The sequence below is a fragment of the Epinephelus lanceolatus genome, chromosome 14 (genome assembly GCF_041903045.1).
Source record: "Epinephelus lanceolatus isolate andai-2023 chromosome 14, ASM4190304v1, whole genome shotgun sequence".
Lineage (NCBI taxonomy): Eukaryota > Metazoa > Chordata > Actinopteri > Perciformes > Serranidae > Epinephelus > Epinephelus lanceolatus.
In genome coordinates this window covers 14,072,739-14,090,399 of record NC_135747.1, presented here as the reverse complement: position 1 = coordinate 14,090,399, position 17,661 = coordinate 14,072,739, and the positions used below count along the sequence as shown (strand labels likewise).

Sequence of the window (17,661 nt, the reverse complement as noted above, 5' to 3'; positions counted from 1 at the left end):
ATCATGGTTTATGCAATGCCAACATCTTCTAGCGACTGGGTGGCATTTTTAGCCCTGAAGGTTGCCACTCGGTTATATACAGCAGTTAGATTGTTTTCTTCCTATTATCTACAAAGTTCAACTCTATTGCTGCTTTTGTGCTACTTTGATCTGTCCCACTTATAAAGTCAATGCTGATATAATAATTAAATATGTAGGCATGACTGTGTATATAGTGGATATTAATCCTAAATGTGTATCCAAGTAAGTCTCCAAACACTTAATATACTATTAAGTGTTTGGAGAAAAAAAATCATTACTTGGTGTTTATGCAAGTTCACTAGTAAGTGTGTATGTAACTAATATGTAAATCACAATCATTTTGTCAAGTGCCATGATTACTTGTTTTACTTTTGTTCCATTAAGCATCTGAATTAGTTATGGGTGAACGCTTCTTTTCACAGTTTCACTTCCTTCAAGTTGTTAGGTGAAAATGTGTCAAACCTTTTGACTTTTGATACTATTTTGGAAAATATGGTGTCAGTTTCTTCGTGCACTCCATTATAGCATGTTCGACAGTTAGACATCCCAGTTACCACTGCAGTTGCGTGCTGCATTCATGTGGTGTCAGAATGATCTGAAAAATAAGTTCCTGATTATATTTCATGGGTCATCTCAACTGTTTCCTTTGCTCTTCATTGTCATCATGTTGTTTAAATGCTCTGCGCAATCAAATGCATACAACACATCTGTATGATGATGATGTTTCCACATTACAACTTAAAGCTCATGAACACAGTGAAGTTGGAAAAACAACCATTTGAGGAGCATGCAAATGCACCATTGGCCTTGGCTGGCAGAGGTTCCCATTCAAGTCTAATGCCAGTGCTGCACTAAGTCACGACATGTTACGGATTTATGAGCACTTGGACATTTGACAGACTGTTCCGGTACATGGCAGATATTAAAAGGAGTTGTTAAAAAGATTTGTTCATTTATTTTTGGCCATCACTGTTTTAAATGTCACTTTTTTCATAATATAGAAAAACAAGTGTGGCAGGTGTTTCCCTTTCTAGACGTGTCTTGCTTTGTTTTATATGTAATCTAACTTTTTTAGGTTAAAAATTGCCTGGCACAGAAGTTACTATTTATCATAGGAGGAGATCGCTGGAAAGGAGCTAACCACTATCTTGATGTGAGACTTTTTCTGCTGAGCCTGAGGAGAAGGCCACATGACAAACCGAGTCTCAACACTTACTGTATTAAGGTCTTAACCCCAACATGAGCTTTGAATTTTACAACTGGATTTGTGTGCCATAGCACAAACATAAAGATAAAATCTTATATTTCCACGTGTTACATCTCAGTAGTAAATCACTGCTGTTCCGTGATACGGCCACACTAAAAGTTAACAGTCTGATTGCACAAGACGAGAAACTATATTCATAAATACTGTATGACCTAATGTGTTTACATGGCACTTGCCACCAGACTGTGAAAACTTAGCCTCGGCCGTGTCTCTCCCTGCAGGACAATAAAGTTTCAATTGAACCAGACACTGCAATTCGACAAAAAGGCCGGCGCTGTTGGGAAAACTCTGTGTTTTTCTTTATTATTGAATTAAATGTTCGGCAGGTTCATATTTCATGTAGTGGACAGAGTTAGAGTGAACAACGCAAGATAAAAAATAATAAATGTTTTCAAGGGCCACAGGAACGTCATGTTGAAACAAAAACATTCAGGCACAAAATAGGGAACTATGAAATGATCCTGGCATGAGCATTTGACAAAAATAAAGTCTTTATGTCTCTAGACACAAGAGTCGAGTTGAACTGGGACCAGCGCTGAAACGTTTCCCATATCATTTTTAATGAAAGTAACTGAACATACAGTCCGGTGAAGAATGGGAAACAATTAAAGGTGTGTGTATATGTGGTGTGTGTGCATGTGTGTGTCAGAGAGAGAAAAAATGAGAAACACACACAAAAAGAGGCAGGATGAGAGTAAGACGGCAGACCCAATTCCTTGGCAGAGGACTCCAGTCCAGATGTGGAAGTTGTGTGTATTATGTGTCTGCATGTGCGTGTGTGTGCGTGCACAATATCCTTTTCATTATGAATAATGTGTAATAAGTCCACAGCATGAATATGTAACCCGTGCGTAAAAACAGTGCTGTTCCCTGCTGGGATCTACACTTGTCATTCAAGTAAAAAAAAATGAGGCCCCAAAGTCGTCATCCCCAACACATTTTGAGAGTAGTAATGCTCAAATTAAAAACAGATTCGGGCTTATAGATCCTACTGATATTTGCTTAAGACACATTGACTCAATCGTCGGTTGATAATTTGAGGTCAGTGACATCTAATCTGAGCACTAACTTGACATCTGTAACTTTGACTTGTGGATCACATCAAAGCATCCTCAGTGGAAGCTCATATCTGCAGTGAAATTAAAAAAAAAGATAAAAAGTTATTATTGATCAAAATTTCAAAAAGTACTCATGGTAAGTCATTTTGACTTGCTGTTTTATAATTCTGACTTTTTCACAGTCTCAAAATGTTTGCTTTGATCAAAGTTTTGACTACCTTAAAGTCAAAAAAAGATAAAAGTTGAATGAAAATTAGATTTAAAAAAAACTCTTGCTTTAGATAAATAAATAAAAATGCTTACAGTATGTCAAATGCCTACAGTCTCACAGTATTTGACATATTGTCTCATTAAAGCGAGACTATGTCACTTTTTCTCTTGTAAATTAAAAATTTAATTTGTTAAAATTACATGTAGTTTACAGTAGCTAATGTTTGATAACGTTAGAAAACGTTTGGCAGATATTGCCCTAGAGCAGTCAACTTGCTAGCTTTATTGCTATTTCTCTTCTTGCACTCTTCTAACACTACATTTTAGAATTAGAATTAGCTTTCAGTTGTCAGTTGTGGCCACAGTGGTACCTACTGTTACTGCACGTGAACCTGCTTTAAACAATATATGAACCAGAGAGCCTACATCCAGTGGCCACTTTATTAGGTACACCTGTACAGTCTATTATAATTCAAAACAACAGCTCTGCCATGACTTCTATCGTTACCTTTTTGGTGACATTGTTGGAAACATATACATTAAACTCTATTTATTACTGAGGTCAAAGTTGAAGGTGGTGTTGTACTGGACTATATTATACTGCCACTATACAAACTTTTCCTACCAATTTACAAACATCCAAATATTAGGAACACCTCTGAATATGAGCAACCCTGTCACTATATGAGCTCAATGTTTTTATAATGTAATCGGACTGGATTGCATTAGATTGTACAGGCACATCTAATCACGTTTTTAATGAGTGTAAGTGACAATACATACAACTGTTTGTACGTTATCCTAGGAATTAGCGCCCCTCGAATGACAACACGTCCTTAAATTTCAAGTTACGTCATTACCGTAAGTTACAGAGGTTCGGTTTAGGCAAGTAAAGTGACTGTGGTTAGCTTTAGAGAAAAGAAACATGGTGAGGACGTACCTTAAAATGACTCAAAGTTCCCTCAAACTTCACATGGTTCTGAACACCAGAGTCCTGGGGAAAGTCCTGTGTGTTGTGACCCATCCATTACCCCAACCTGCCTCCTAAGTGGACCACTCAGGACCGCTTCCCTCTTTACTTCCATCAGAGCATTGGTCAGGTGATAACAGCCTTCCAAAGTACGTGGATTATGCACAAATTACTGGCTAATAGTTAAGTGGGATATGTATGAAGTTGGTGCATTACTTTTTGCTGGAAACGTACAAAGAGTACTGAACAGCCTGACCAGCAAAACCAGTGAGCATACTGACCTGAGCAAAGGTGGACTTTACTGCTTACAGATTCAACTATCCATGTTTAAGAGCACATATGTGTCATGTCTTATTTCAAAGTTAGAGTTTAACTTTTTTCAGAATTTTGATTTTATAGTTATTTTTTTTTATCTTATAATTTCAATATTGTGAATGTAAATTTTGACCTATTATGGTAATTTTTATATTTATCATGACTATATGTTTCATCTATTTCTGGCAGTAACAGGCTTCCATACATTCCAGACTTTTTTTTGCAATCAAGAAAAAAGGACATCTAACACCTTTTCATGATTTGGTTTATGGAGCTGCCTCCCTTGGTCACAGTGGCGTCAAAATAGCGCTCCCTTCTGCTTTTGATTCACCAAGTGGAGACAGGGAAGTTAATGTATGAGTCATGTTTATAAGGAACTGTGATTCAGAAAGTCATTTTATCATCAGTCATGATGAGAGCAAGAGAGAGACCGGGATGACAGCATGCAACACATCCTGCTGTAGAACTGAACTCAAAGTCTCAGAAACCACTAAGTCTACTAACAAGCCTGCCACCCTTACATGCCTTGAAATAATTAAGCACAAAGTTGGTGTCTCTGCCAAATCTTCCAGATCAGGGTGTTGTGATAAATCCTTCTGGGAGAAAATGTGATGTGGGATTGTTTTCCTGATCTTCTAAATTTGTGTATGGCAACTTAATTGCGTCTGAATGCTAAACCCGTGTAGTGTTTTACTACTCTGGTGACTCCATGCTGGCAGAATGCTTGCTTCCCTCCACTGGTGGGGGAAAACCTTTTTATTTGTGGTTTCTGAATCTTTATTCTAGGCTACTCATAAAGCACTGAGATGAGTGATATCATGTGGTCTTCATCAACAAGGGAGCTTTTTGTTATACTTTATAGTCATTTAAACTGAAAGATTAAAGGCCATGACACACAGGCAACGTTAGAGAGCAATGAGAACTTCAGCCGACGAGTTTAACAAGCGCTCATTTTTTCATGTTACTTTTTCTACTCACAGAGAAAAAGAGAATCCTCACAGTGACAAATTCAGACTTTGGAAACCCTAAAACACGTATTATTGCTTTTAAAGAGATGCTTCTTATTACTGTAAAAGACAACTCTGCAGATTTACTACAACAAAATCAGTTTACATGCGGTTATTAGCACGACTCAGCATGTAAAAACAGCCGTCTGTAGCTCTGGACAAGCTTTCAGAGTCTGAGAAAATAACCCACCCTGGTGATGTAAACAGGGGTAACCAGGAAGGAAGGGTGTAATGAAACAAAGTATTCTCATATAATGGTTCATATGATATCCAATGAAAAACAGTTAGTATGATATTCTACGAATTAGCGCCCCACGAATGACGTTACGTCCTTAGCATACAGTTACGTAATGAATGTAAAGTTAGGGAGGTTAGGTTTAGGCAAGTACAGCTACTGTAGTTGGTTTAGGAAAAGAAACATGGTGAGGACATACCTTTAAATGACTCAAAGTTCCCTTTGAGTTCCCAAATTTGGGTGCATTACTTTGGGAACAGCCTGAATGAAAATTGAAGATGAATCCAGAGTATTTGGAGCTTGATCCACACTAGGGATTAACTCTACTGCTCAGTCTTGACCTTACTTTTAAAAATGTCTCTTTAGAGCCCCCCAGAGCCCAGACACCAGAAGAAAATCACATTGTATATTTGTATGTTTCATATGAATCATAATGTATCAGCTTTTCTAAAGTGACGTAATATATAGGCTTACTTTGTTGAATGGCATGTCACCTTGGTGAGATGCCTGCCAGGCTGCTGACCACTGTTTCAGACCAACAAACAACAACACTGGTTGTCTTTTGACGACCCTTTGTGTATTTCCATCAGCGTTTATGGCACTGAACTGAGTGTTTTTACCAAAACATTATGACATTTCTCAGCGGCATTTGAGCCACCAAAAATGGTTGTTTTAAGCCAAAACATTTTTTTTTCCTAACCATAACGAAGCGATTTTTGAGCCTAAAATCTAACCACACTTTCACCACAGCGTCATTGAGAAATGTGAAGTTTCAACATATCTGCTACAAAATAATGTGCAAATATAATGTTTCTGTGGTTTGCAGAAACGTTCAATGCAAACATTTTTTTCTGGCAATTGGGTTTTCCTTACAAAAGTGAGCCACGAAATTTAAAAAACAAAGTGCCCCTTTAATTCAAAGCACTGTTCTGGCTGAAGCGATTAAAGCTAACAAAAATACAGAATAAACATTAGTTTTTAAAAGTTAATGGTCTGCTGCCAATTGCCTGCTTCCCACCCACCCCTCATAAAAAAGCCATGTTGGAGATATTTGAGGTAGTTTGAATTTAAGTACTAAAGTTAGGAGTGAAATGATGGATTTAAGTATAATAAAAATAATTAAATCCCCCTATTTTATTAGCTCTTTTTATCATTGCCAGACACAACAAGTCTGCCAATATACTCGGATGCAAACACACACAGTAGCTGAAAATCATTGATTTGAGGATAAAAAGCGAAGGTAACCTAATCTGTTTTCATCTTCATCATCTTATCATGATAAATCACCTTTTTTTTTAAAATAAGAAAAGTCAGTCTTCCTTGTGTGGGCTTCCTCTTGCAACTAATAATCATCTTCATCATTCTAACCTCATGCTTTCTTCTCCCTCCTCATAATCATCTACATCTTTTTGACCAAATAGTTAAAAGTATTCTTTACTTTTGCAATAGTCCACTCTCTGTAGTCCACCTCCTCATCCTCAGTATCGCTCCTCCAGTCAATATAAATGTTCTCCCCCTCTCAGAGGGCGCAGGCTAAGTGTTTCTGGTTTCCTTATCTAAAAGGATCTCTATCCTGCTCTAACGAGGCACTTGACCTCCCTCGGCGCTCCTCTTCTCCCTGGGTGACGCAAAAAAGTGGGCTGGCGAAGCGCTAAGAGCAGGAGTTTAGAAGACTATCGGAGCGCACCGAAACATCACTAGTCAAGCAGACTTCATTTAGAGCGCCTATCTGGGTCCAGCGGTCTCTCTCGGATGTTATACCCATGCAGATACCTCGGCGGAGATACCGGGATGTGTACGGATGTGTATGAGCAAGACAACACTGACTTTTCCTCAAACTTGTAGCAGCCTCCTTCATTCAGTAAGTTTAGAGGTGGATGAAACTTTTTTTTTTTTTTTTTTTTTTTTTTGTGAATGAGTATCCCGCCGCTGGCTGGCACATCTGGACGTCGTCGGAGCTGTCAAGTCCAGCGCCAGCGTTTAGCCGGACCTGACCTGACCCCCCCCCCCCCCCCTCCTCTGTTTGGTCCTCTCTAAACTTCAAGGCGGAATACTGGACTTTAAACTCTTGTATCTTTATTTTTAAAACTTTTCTCTCTCTTTTTTTGTCATAATTACAAGGCACAAAATGGAACACTCAGTCCTCAGAATAACATGCGTCTTGGTGGTTATCTGTCTCTTGGATAAAAGGTGAGTTGAGATTAATAAGGAATGAATTCAAACTAAAAAAAAGTTCGCCTCTGTGCTGGTTTAATACACTGAAATTGCATGTCTGTTTTTAATTTTATTCTATGAAACTGTGCTCCTCAGCTATGCATATTTAAACATTTTCATCAAAACCTGAATTATTAGTTTCTGTAATTAGATAATTATCTGCTTAACAACATAAAAGTCAGTTTTCATTCATGCAAGCAAAAGTTAAATGACTCACAGATTTGGCTGACGTGATTGAAGCTAACAAAAGCACAGAATAAAGAAAAGAAAGTTTTTAAACATTAGTCTTTTTACAAGTTTATGGTCTGCTGCCAACTGCCTGCTTCCCATGCACTCCTCATTCCCAAACAATGTTGCCAATCAATAAAAAGTTGGCCTTTGGAAATATAGTTGTTGAAACAGGTCTACCCTCAAAGCAGGAAACACAACAGGTAGCAACACAAAACTGGAATTACAGGGGCACACAGTTCAACATGCAATGCCACCTAGAAAGTAGGGCACCAATATGCAAAGCCACAACATTTGATGTCAGGACAAGTTGCATTTTTAGACTGTAACAATCCAAAGCTTGTGGTTGCTTTTTCAGTCAGACAGAGTGAACTTCTTAGTCTGAGAGGCTCACAGGAGAGAAACTTGCAGCAGAGGTTGCATGTGTTGATGAAACCATGGAAAGAAATAGCATGCAGCCGTGCAAGTGTCTCTTTGTATGTTACTACACACTCCTCCCTACACCTGGGTATTTGTATATGCACGTTGGGGTGTGCTTGAGCGTGTGTGCATACAGATGTGTTTGTGTGCCCACAGCAATGCATGCTACCGTCTTGTGTGTCTCAGTCACACAAACGCTGCTGCGACACACAACCGGTGTTTTGCTTGTAATGATAATGAAATAGAAAAAGCTCAGCTCTCAAGCCTTCATCAGCGCAGCCTGTGTTTTCCTTGTTATTGCTGTTACAGTTTCTCTGTGAAGTGAGCTTTGACCGCTGTCGGCTGAATTACTGTTGTTCACATGATTGATCTGCAACAGAAGCAGCAGACAGTTGAGTACAGAGACACACCTTGCAGCTAAAAAGTCACTGGATTTACATGCTAACTGATTTCCTGAGGATATTTTACAGCATGAGGTGGGAGAGTTGCTTTTTTCCCCCTGCTGTGTATCTGAAACTGTTACTAGAACTATTGGATTCATGCCAACTAGGTGGATGCTGTTCCTTCATCCCCCACCTCTACTCACCTGATTTACTGCATAACTCTTACCTTGCAGTGTCAAGTCAACACCTAGGAGAAGATAAGGTGACAAAACCTGAATTAAGCATAAATTAACACTAAATGACATGTTGCAGGTTTTGACACATGCATTTAGATCAGTATGTACCCACTATCACAGTCAGCAGTTTCTTTTTATATTAGTGACAACTCTCGCAAAGCAAATCAATCCAAAAAAGGACAAAAAAAATAAATAAAAAAATAGATGTGAGAGTGCATTTTGCCTTCAAACCGCTAACATGTGGAGATGGTTTTACAACCATTGACCCACAGTATGTGTATAACTGAGGTTGTACAGGCATCAGCTTCACTGGGGACCATCGAGTCAGGGCGTCTGTTTGGCAATGTAGGAACTGAGCATTGTTGTGAAACCCAAAGAACATTAACAGAAACCTCCAAAGTCCTCAGCAGGCTTTTGTGAGCATAAAAGATGTATGAGTTGGACATGTGTCTTGTCAATAACCTGACCTTTGTGCTCCATGCAGGGTAGACTCCAATGAAATCTTGGGCCTGAAGCTCCCCAACATCGACCCGATCCTGAACGCCAACACGGTGTGTCTCACACTGCCGGGTTTGACTCGGCGCCAGCTAGAGGTGTGCATGCGCAACCCAGATGTGACGGCTTCAGCAATACAGGGAATCCAGATTGCCATCCACGAGTGCCAGCACCAGTTCAGAGGTCACCGCTGGAACTGCTCCAGCCTGGAGACTAGGAACAAAATACCCTACGACAGCATAGTCTTTAAAAGAGGTCAGTTTTATGGTCACAGCACTGTACTACAGAAATACGTCCTCCCTGTATGCTTTCATTTGAATTCACATCTGCTTTTCTTGTAACCATTTTGCATCTCTTCTATTAAGAATTTGAGGTGCAACTGAGGGAAAGAAAATTTTGTACATTTCAAATGTTACAAAATGCAAAAATCCCATTAGAGAAAAGATACAAGACACCTTTAGGGCAACAATGTGTAGGCTGCAGAGGTAAGATGTCACCAGAGGGTACCTGTTGAGGAGGAAAAACAATGAAGTACAGGCATGCAGTTCAAAAGTTTGGTCTTCAAACAGGCTGTGGTTTCATCCTCAAACACACTTTGATAGAATACCTTGAAAGGATCGGCTTAGAAAGATTAGCCACCACAAAGATACACGTCCTAAACAAGCACTGGTGTAATATTATTCTCTAAACACAGTCAAAAGATTAGGGGTAATTTTCCTTCATAGATACAGTCCTTGAATGTTATCTCACAGGTATGAAGTCCTCCAAGTGGTTAGGTTATCTCTAGTAACTAGCAGACCGGTATCTACTTACGAACCCTTTCTGTATCTCCTCAATAGCCCGTACAAAAGAGCACATAACTTCAAAAGCAGTTAGTCACCTCAAGACTACCAAACCTCATGCAGATCAATTTTCTCTGACGGTTAGTAGAGCTTGGAGCTTTGCAAGTTTGCCACAAAGGATGAAAGAGGATCTTTAGAGTTGGGAAGCCTCGTGATGGACTCATCCCAGGTTATTGACTGGAAAAGGCATCAATTTCCTAATAGCCAGAGCACCTGGATGGATGAACAGCGTGCAATGTGGTCGGCAGTTTGAGGCTTGGGTTGAGTTGGCTTTCAATTTCACCAAATGAGAAAGAAGATAGTGTTCAAAACTAAATTATTAATAGATTTCTGTGTAAATGTTGCATTGGAAATGTGGTGAGCAAATTAATTTCTGCTGAGAGGACTGTGGCATGTTAGGATGAAGTGCATCATCAGCTCTAATGACGCTTCTTGCATTTCATATAACATATTGCATTGTAGAGCATTGGCTTCGGTATGACATTACCTATCTGTTAATTTAAGTTTTGAGCTATAAGTGTAAAATAAAGTCTAAAAAAACAGTCTTTTTTAAAGTATCATTTTCCCCGTTGTCACTTGATTGTTGATGGAATTCCCCATCATAAAAAAAACTTATTAAATGCGTCAGATCTTCCCGGAGGGGTGCTGCTATAATTTATGTTCTCCACAATCCTGAAACTTTTGGTAACCCTCACTGAGGACTTCATACCCTGTCACCTCTGTGGATGATAGAAAAAAAAAAGAAAACCTATTAACTCCAGTATATGCTTACACACCTCTGGTCTTAACTTTCACTCCTCACTGACTCATTGAAAGGCTGTTTGTCATTATTAGTAGAGGCAGTTGCTGGTTGTCTGGCATCCCTGGTTTGCCTCGGGTGCAGAAACTCCAAACCACTGACATAAACAAGCTCTTTAAATCGGGTGATTCATCTGTTACATGTTGATACGTTCACAGAAGCTCCACAGAAGCTAAAAAAAATGACACAAGTTAACCCCTCTGCAGCCATTGTTGCGTGCAGCTACTGTGAAAAGGGCAGCGCTTTCTCTGAGACAGATTTTCAGACATGGATTAGATGGAATTGTGGAGATTAACACATGTTGTCAATGTAACTGCCCACAGAAATATAAATGAATGTCTCACACAAAGCTTATGTACACCAATTGGTATTTCTTGCTTTATAATTAACATGCTATAATAACAAGGTTATCTATGAAGCAATTTTTACATATGACATGAAACCATTACAACAAGACACAAATGAAATACTTTTTCGGAATTGGAATCTCACTTGTTCAAATATTCTTGCAGAGCTTTCCCAAATTTTCTGATGTTCTACAAAGTTTTGGAGTTACGTATCAGGGGCTCTGCACGTCAGTGTTTGTTTTGGTGTCTAATTTTACTACATCTGATGCTGCTGGGATCCTCTCTGGCTCTGCCACGTATCTCTCTGCTGATGGATTCTGATAACTTTTATGGGCCCATGTTCACTCCCGTTTAGCTTGCATCAAAAAACTAGGCTAAAGAGGACGTCAGGCAAGACATAGATAGACAGAATTAGGAGAATCTCCTTCTCTCTTTCTGTCTTTCTCCCTCCCTCTCTCTCTCTCTGTCACTGTGTCTGTGTCCTTCCTCGCTGGGCTGCTCCTAATGCTTTTACTTCCCTTGCCAGTGCAAGTGCTTGTGAATTTGCTCTCAGCACTTTCCCAACTCTCGGCGGCAAAAGCATAAACCTGTTTAGTCGGTTTCTGTAACACAAAGTGACAGTTTCCTTTGAATCTTTAATTCATTTTGTCACTTCCTCTGCCATCAGTTCAGCCGGGCGTGCCGCAGCCGGTAAATTATTTCTTAGATTGATTTGTTCCCAGTCTTCCGGGGGCCTGTGTTGCAGAGCCCGGCTCAGAGCAGAGCAAGAGCTAAAACAGGCTTTCTATGTATAAGGATGTGCTTAAGTGCCATCCCTCTCACTTCCCCCACCTTGTGTGAGTCCAGGTGTGAGGGTGGAGGGGGTGCAGATTGTGCGTTAGTGAGTCAAATTATATATATAGTCAGAACAATTTCAGAGTTTGTGTTTTTGCTGGTACAAAACTAATTTCGCAATTACCCTCAAAAAGATGTTGCACATTAGAGCTGCTATAATAGAAATATTTTTTCTAATAACAAGAGATGACATGAATACTTGTACATTGCTATGTTATAAAGTGAAACAAATGAAAGTGAAACAAAGTGCCTTAAACCTGCATTCTTGCTAAGGGTCAGCAGGGGGCGACTCCACTAGCTGCAAGAATTGTATAGAACTCTATGACAAATGACCCTACTTCTCACTTGATTTATTACCTCAGTAAAGATTTTCCAAATGAGTTGATGGTCTCAATTGCTAGTTTCAAGTCATTGTCAATACAGCATGGTGTCCTTGTGGAGTAAAATAGATGATAAAGCAGGGTATGCTTTAGGGTGTGGCTACCTTGTGATCGACAAGTCACTACCACTGCAGAGTTGACAGTTCTCAGTCAGATCCACCCCTCACTCCCCCACAAATCCTCCCTCTTGTCCAAATATGGTCACTTCTGGCTAAAAAAAAAACAAAACAAGATGGCGACGACCAGAAGGCCAAACTCCAGGCTTCAAAATGTGAGTCCACAAACCAATGGATGACATCATGTTAGCTACGCCTACTTACTTCTTTTATACAGGCTATGATAATCACGCAACTCTGCAGTTCCCCTCGGCTCTCTGGTTTAAATAGCGTCACTGTTTTGGTTCAGTCTCACTGCTCCCATGTTTACAGAAGCTAAAACAAAGCTCTGTTAGTGGAGCATTTAGCTGCTAAAGAGACAGATATATCTCTCTGGAATTGGTGGAGACCAAAGTAAGAGCCAAAAGTAGAGTGTATATTGTGGTGGGCAGAAAGGCGACTCCATGTAAATGCTTCTTAACAACTGGATGTGTTACTAACCAACATTTTGCTAACAAGGTCATCAGATCAACCTAAAAAGTGATGCTATGCCTATGCTGTGTGTACAGCTATTTTCCAATTGTGGCCAAATTAAGTACTGCACTTTAAAGAGCAGGTTGTGTGCAGCTACAGACACTGCGGGTAATACTGCCAGCTTGTTGTAATGAAGACTATCAGCCTCCTTGTTAACTGAAAATAAACCTGCATCTGGTCTGCACACTGCTTTTTTTAACAGTCAGACTAAAAACAGCCCCTGTGTAAAGCAGTGCAGGGGTCTGCTTTGGTGGGGTCTTGTTATAGGCCTGTTTAAGGTTAATGCGGTGCCTGTGTTTTTTTGACAGACGACCCTGCACTGTTCTGCCAGAACACCCTGTGTTGGCACCCTCTCTGTACCGACATTGCTCACTTTTTTCACAAAGTGACAGTAGTGTTGCTATTACTTGTAAATGTGCGGTACAGTTGCATGAGAGAACTACAGGCTGTCATTTGCTTTATGGATGAACTTCACCTTCACTCCTAAACGTGCTGCCTCCCACTTTTTATATGTCACGTGTCAAATATACAAATAAGTCCAGCATAACAGCAAATATTTCAACCTTTACATCATACCTCACAAAAATAAAATAATATTAAGTTTGCTTAAATATAAAAATAAGGAAGTAACATCAAACAGTGCTCAAAGGGGCAGTTCCAGTTAATAGCCTTTTATTTGACTCCTACAAGAAGCCTGAATAATTTCCCCTTCAAGCAATGTGCTATAAACTCCTAAGTGGTTTCTTTTCATGTTTTCTTTACAAGTTTCCATTATAATCTTCACTGTTTTCTACACCAGTAAGTGACTGCCAGTGGGGCTGCTTTTATAGAACCTGAGGGCACCATGCTCACAGGCAGTAAGCTGAGATCTAACAACAAACACTATAGAGGGTACACGATCAAGCACTGCTGTCGCAATTCATCCTTCTATATTCACGGATTCCTCGATTGGACGTGGATTTTTTTTTTCTTTATTTGTCACAGAAGTACATCAACACGGTCAGGGTGAATGTGTGTTTATATTGCCAGTGCGTGTGTGTAAGAGAAGAGCACTGTAACATTAGTCTGCTGAATTACAGATCAGTTGTGGTGGAGTCATTACATGTGCCGCATGCAACTTAGGATGTCGAGGAGAAAGGGATGTGTTTAGCTGTAAAGGCAAAAGCAGTCACACGTCGTATGGAGAGATTACATACACACAGTCATTTAACCACCTTCTCTACACGCAGTAGTCCGTCAGAGCCAGTTGAAGGTGATTACAAGGCAAAAGCTGTAGTGTGGCATAGCCAGCCTCTCTAACCTAAACTCAAGCACGTACAGTAACACATAGTTTTGGTCCTCATTTTTCATAGCTTGATATGAAATGACAAAAACAGACAAAAGGATCAGCTGTCAAATGTCCCTCAGGCCATCAGAAAAGTAAGTCAGTGTGCAAGTGCCAGTCACTCCAGAGTAGCAAAGGTAATGGTTACAGGCTGGATGAAAGATCTCTTGAAAGATATTGGAAACACTTGTAGAGGAAAGCATGGGGAAGATTGATCGAGGCAGGCATACAGAGCCAGAAATGCATCCAACAGTACAAATTCAGGGCCTTGCACCATTCTACTCACGTACATAGACATTACATGTAAGCAGACAGGAGTGAGTTGCACAACCACATATCTTGTATTAAGCAGCAGGACAGACAGAAGGAGACACAGCCCTGTTTAGTGTGCGAGTCCTCTGTGGGTCCACTGATGGGAGTGGCGGGGGTCTGTTCATGTTCAGCTGGCCTGCAGAGACCAAGTACGCAAGTGTTTGGAACACTTAATTGGTATTGTCCCAGATGTTTCCCCAGGCTTTATGAGTTTTGCCATGTGTGTATATACAGCATAATTGGTGAATAAGCTCTTATGTGTATATTTATCAAAATAAAGGAAGCGTGTATGCTGCAGCGTTACTGACTGTGTGAAACAAAGCGTGCAAAGTCAAATTTGACATGTTGCTGACAGAGAAATTAAAAGATTTCTTTGCTCATTTAGCTGTTGTTAAATTAAATTTCAGGGCTTGGAAAATCACTTGACAACTTGAAGTTGTATCCAGCAGTTTTACAACGGGACTTTAATGAGGCGAATGAAATAGTTGGAGTTTTATTTCTGATGCTGTTGCAGTTAAAAATAGAAAATGTAACGCAACTCAAAAAAAACAACAACAACAAAAAAACACTTGTAAACAGCAGCTTAGTCATAGTGATCTGAATTTGGATTGTTATCAAATGTCATTCTCCATCGACCTGTTAATCTTTTCATTCCACCTGACAGCTTCATGACACATAGTCACTGGTATGTTCTGCCTGCAGGTTATTGAAAATTTGTTGATGTTTTACATAAACTCCATGTTCTAAAACTTGTCAATATGTCTCCAGCGGCATTTTAAAAGAAACATGTCACACCGCTCAGTATTGACACAGTCCGCATGTCAGTTTTTTGTGCAATACTTACATCAATTTGGACATCGCAGTGACGCACAGTGTCAGTTAAGAGAGTCTAAATTCCATCTTCCTGTTGATGACTGCAATTTTAACTGAAAACATGTTTGGTTAAGCTCTGAAACTATGTGTTATGACACGTTTTTTGGACAAAATATCTCTTTCCTTTCCCCAACACAGTGTCCTGATTGCAACACTTCTTTATAAACTTCAACTTCCACACTAGGCCACTATACTGTTGTTTCACCCCACAGGTTTCAGGGAGAGTGCCTTTGCGTATGCCATCGCAGCAGCAGGCGTGGTGCACGCAGTGGCAAACGCCTGCTCCATGGGCAAACTGAAGGCGTGCAGCTGTGATGAGAAGCGGCGTGGGGACGAGGAGGCCTTCCGCATCAAACTGCACCGTTTGCAACTAGAGGCCATCCACCGGGGGAAGGGTATGGTACATGGTGTCATGGAGCACTTCCCCGCTGACCTGCCGGGCCCCCAGGACTCCTGGGAGTGGGGTGGCTGCAGCCCCGACGTTGAATTCGGCGAGAAGTTCTCAAGGGACTTCTTGGATGCCCGTGAAACCTACAAGGACATCCATGCCCGTATGAGGCTGCATAATAACAGAGTTGGGAGACAGGTGAGTGGGGATGGGATGAGAAATGAGAGTGTGGATGTCTGAATGCATGTGTTTTAGTTTCTTTATGTTTGTGTCATGGTTTATATTTCTAACATCTTCCATTTGCAACATTGCCCTGTAGCATTTTCTCTGAGAGCAAGATTTTTGTTCAGTTTACCCACTCATATTTTCACATTTTTCTGCGGAGAGCCTGCGTTACAAACCATAGACATGGAGTTTAAAAACATGTGCATGTAGGCAGGGAGGATCTAACAAAAGTATGTAAGGTCTTCTAGACTAAAGGTCAGGTCTTTGCTGCTTCTTTTGCTGAAGCAAAGAAATCTTTCATAACTTTATGAAACTAAATAAGTGAAGTGCTCCTTCTATAGTTCGGTTGAGTAGGTAGTTTGTGCAAAAATAACATGTTATAATTACCATTACATTACCACATATCAAGTCTAGGTGCTTACATCTAAAGTTAAGTTAAGTTGTATCTAACTCTGCTGTTCTATATGTATCTACAAATCTGTGAAGGAAACAAGTTAGAGACATCATTTCCCTCTGCTATCAGTGTAAATATTACAATGTCTTTAATTTGATTTACACAAGAAAACACATTACACAATAAATCAGGTGGAGAATGGGTGGGTCAGGTGCTACCGGGCCAATGATAACGACAACCTGATTTTGTTGGCTAGGTCTACATTAGCCTGTCATTATTACATCACTGTTTATTTCTGCTGGCAGAGACTGTGTGTGCGTGTGTGCATGTGTGTGTCTGTGTCTATAATGGTTTTGCCTAAGCTGCATCGGCAATAATGGTTACTCTGCAGTTCAAGTCTTGCAAAAATAATAACACTCAGTCTGTTCTTTGAACGTAGCTTGATCAAAATCGGACGTTTCCTGCGACGCTGTATATTTATTGCAACAATTCTGATAAAATGTGTTTCAAATAGGAAATAGATCTAATCACAATTGTGGTTGTGGTCTGCCCAAACACACAATTACTACTGTGAGAGGGTCCATTTCAAACAATATTTTGTTACACCACAGGGCAGCAGATTTTTTTTATTCCCAAAAGAATTATTCGAACAATCTTATTAATGGAGTACAGACAGGGTGTGAGGCTGCTACACTGGTCACTATTGTTACTGTATTTTCTTTTAGTTTTCATACACTAAAGAAGAAGGCTGATATTGGTGAGGGTTACACAGGGTGGAAAAGTGTCAAAACATTGTTTCATATCAGGGTCTCATTAACAAACAAGCTGTGCTTAAACTCTGCGTACAGATGTTTTACGAACAAATCCGGGATTCATCACTAATTTCGTACCTAAATTTGTTTGTACTTTTAACACATATTTACACTAGAAATTAGTGGCGTCTTCAGTGATCTTGCCAGCAAACTTTTCATCCTCCGCAGTCGACTTCATGTTGAAAGCGTACGACTCCAGGACGTTCTTAGCAGACACCTTGTCACGCTGGACATAGTCTTCAGCCTTGTACTTCTCAGCTTCCTGGACCATGCGTTCAATGTCCTCCTTGCTGAGACGACCCTTGTCATTGGTGATGGTGATCTTGTTCTCCTTGCCAGTGCTCTTGTCTACAGCAGAGACAACAGCACTGAAAATGTTATTCACACCTTTTAACTAAATACACAGCATATTAAAACCACATCCATTACAAAGGCTTCAATAG

General features: G+C 40.1%; 1 protein-coding gene across 2 annotated transcripts in view; it reads left to right on the top strand.

The window, feature by feature from the left end:
- The first annotated feature begins 6,740 nt into the window (after positions 1-6,740).
- The window catches only part of wnt10a (wingless-type MMTV integration site family, member 10a), a 30,852-nt gene continuing 19,931 nt past the window's right edge, over positions 6,741-17,661 (top strand). The window contains exons 1-4 of one of the 2 annotated variants that reach the window (XM_033615697.2): positions 6,741-6,944; positions 7,205-7,273; positions 9,049-9,314; positions 15,612-15,985. In XM_033615697.2, coding sequence (XP_033471588.1) covers positions 7,212-7,273; positions 9,049-9,314; positions 15,612-15,985 — 702 coding nt within the window. In that variant the 5' untranslated portion in view covers positions 6,741-6,944; positions 7,205-7,211. Of the gene's footprint in view, positions 7,274-9,048; positions 9,315-15,611; positions 15,986-17,661 lie in introns of both variants that reach the window. The other variant, XM_033615706.2, reaches the window with a different exon arrangement.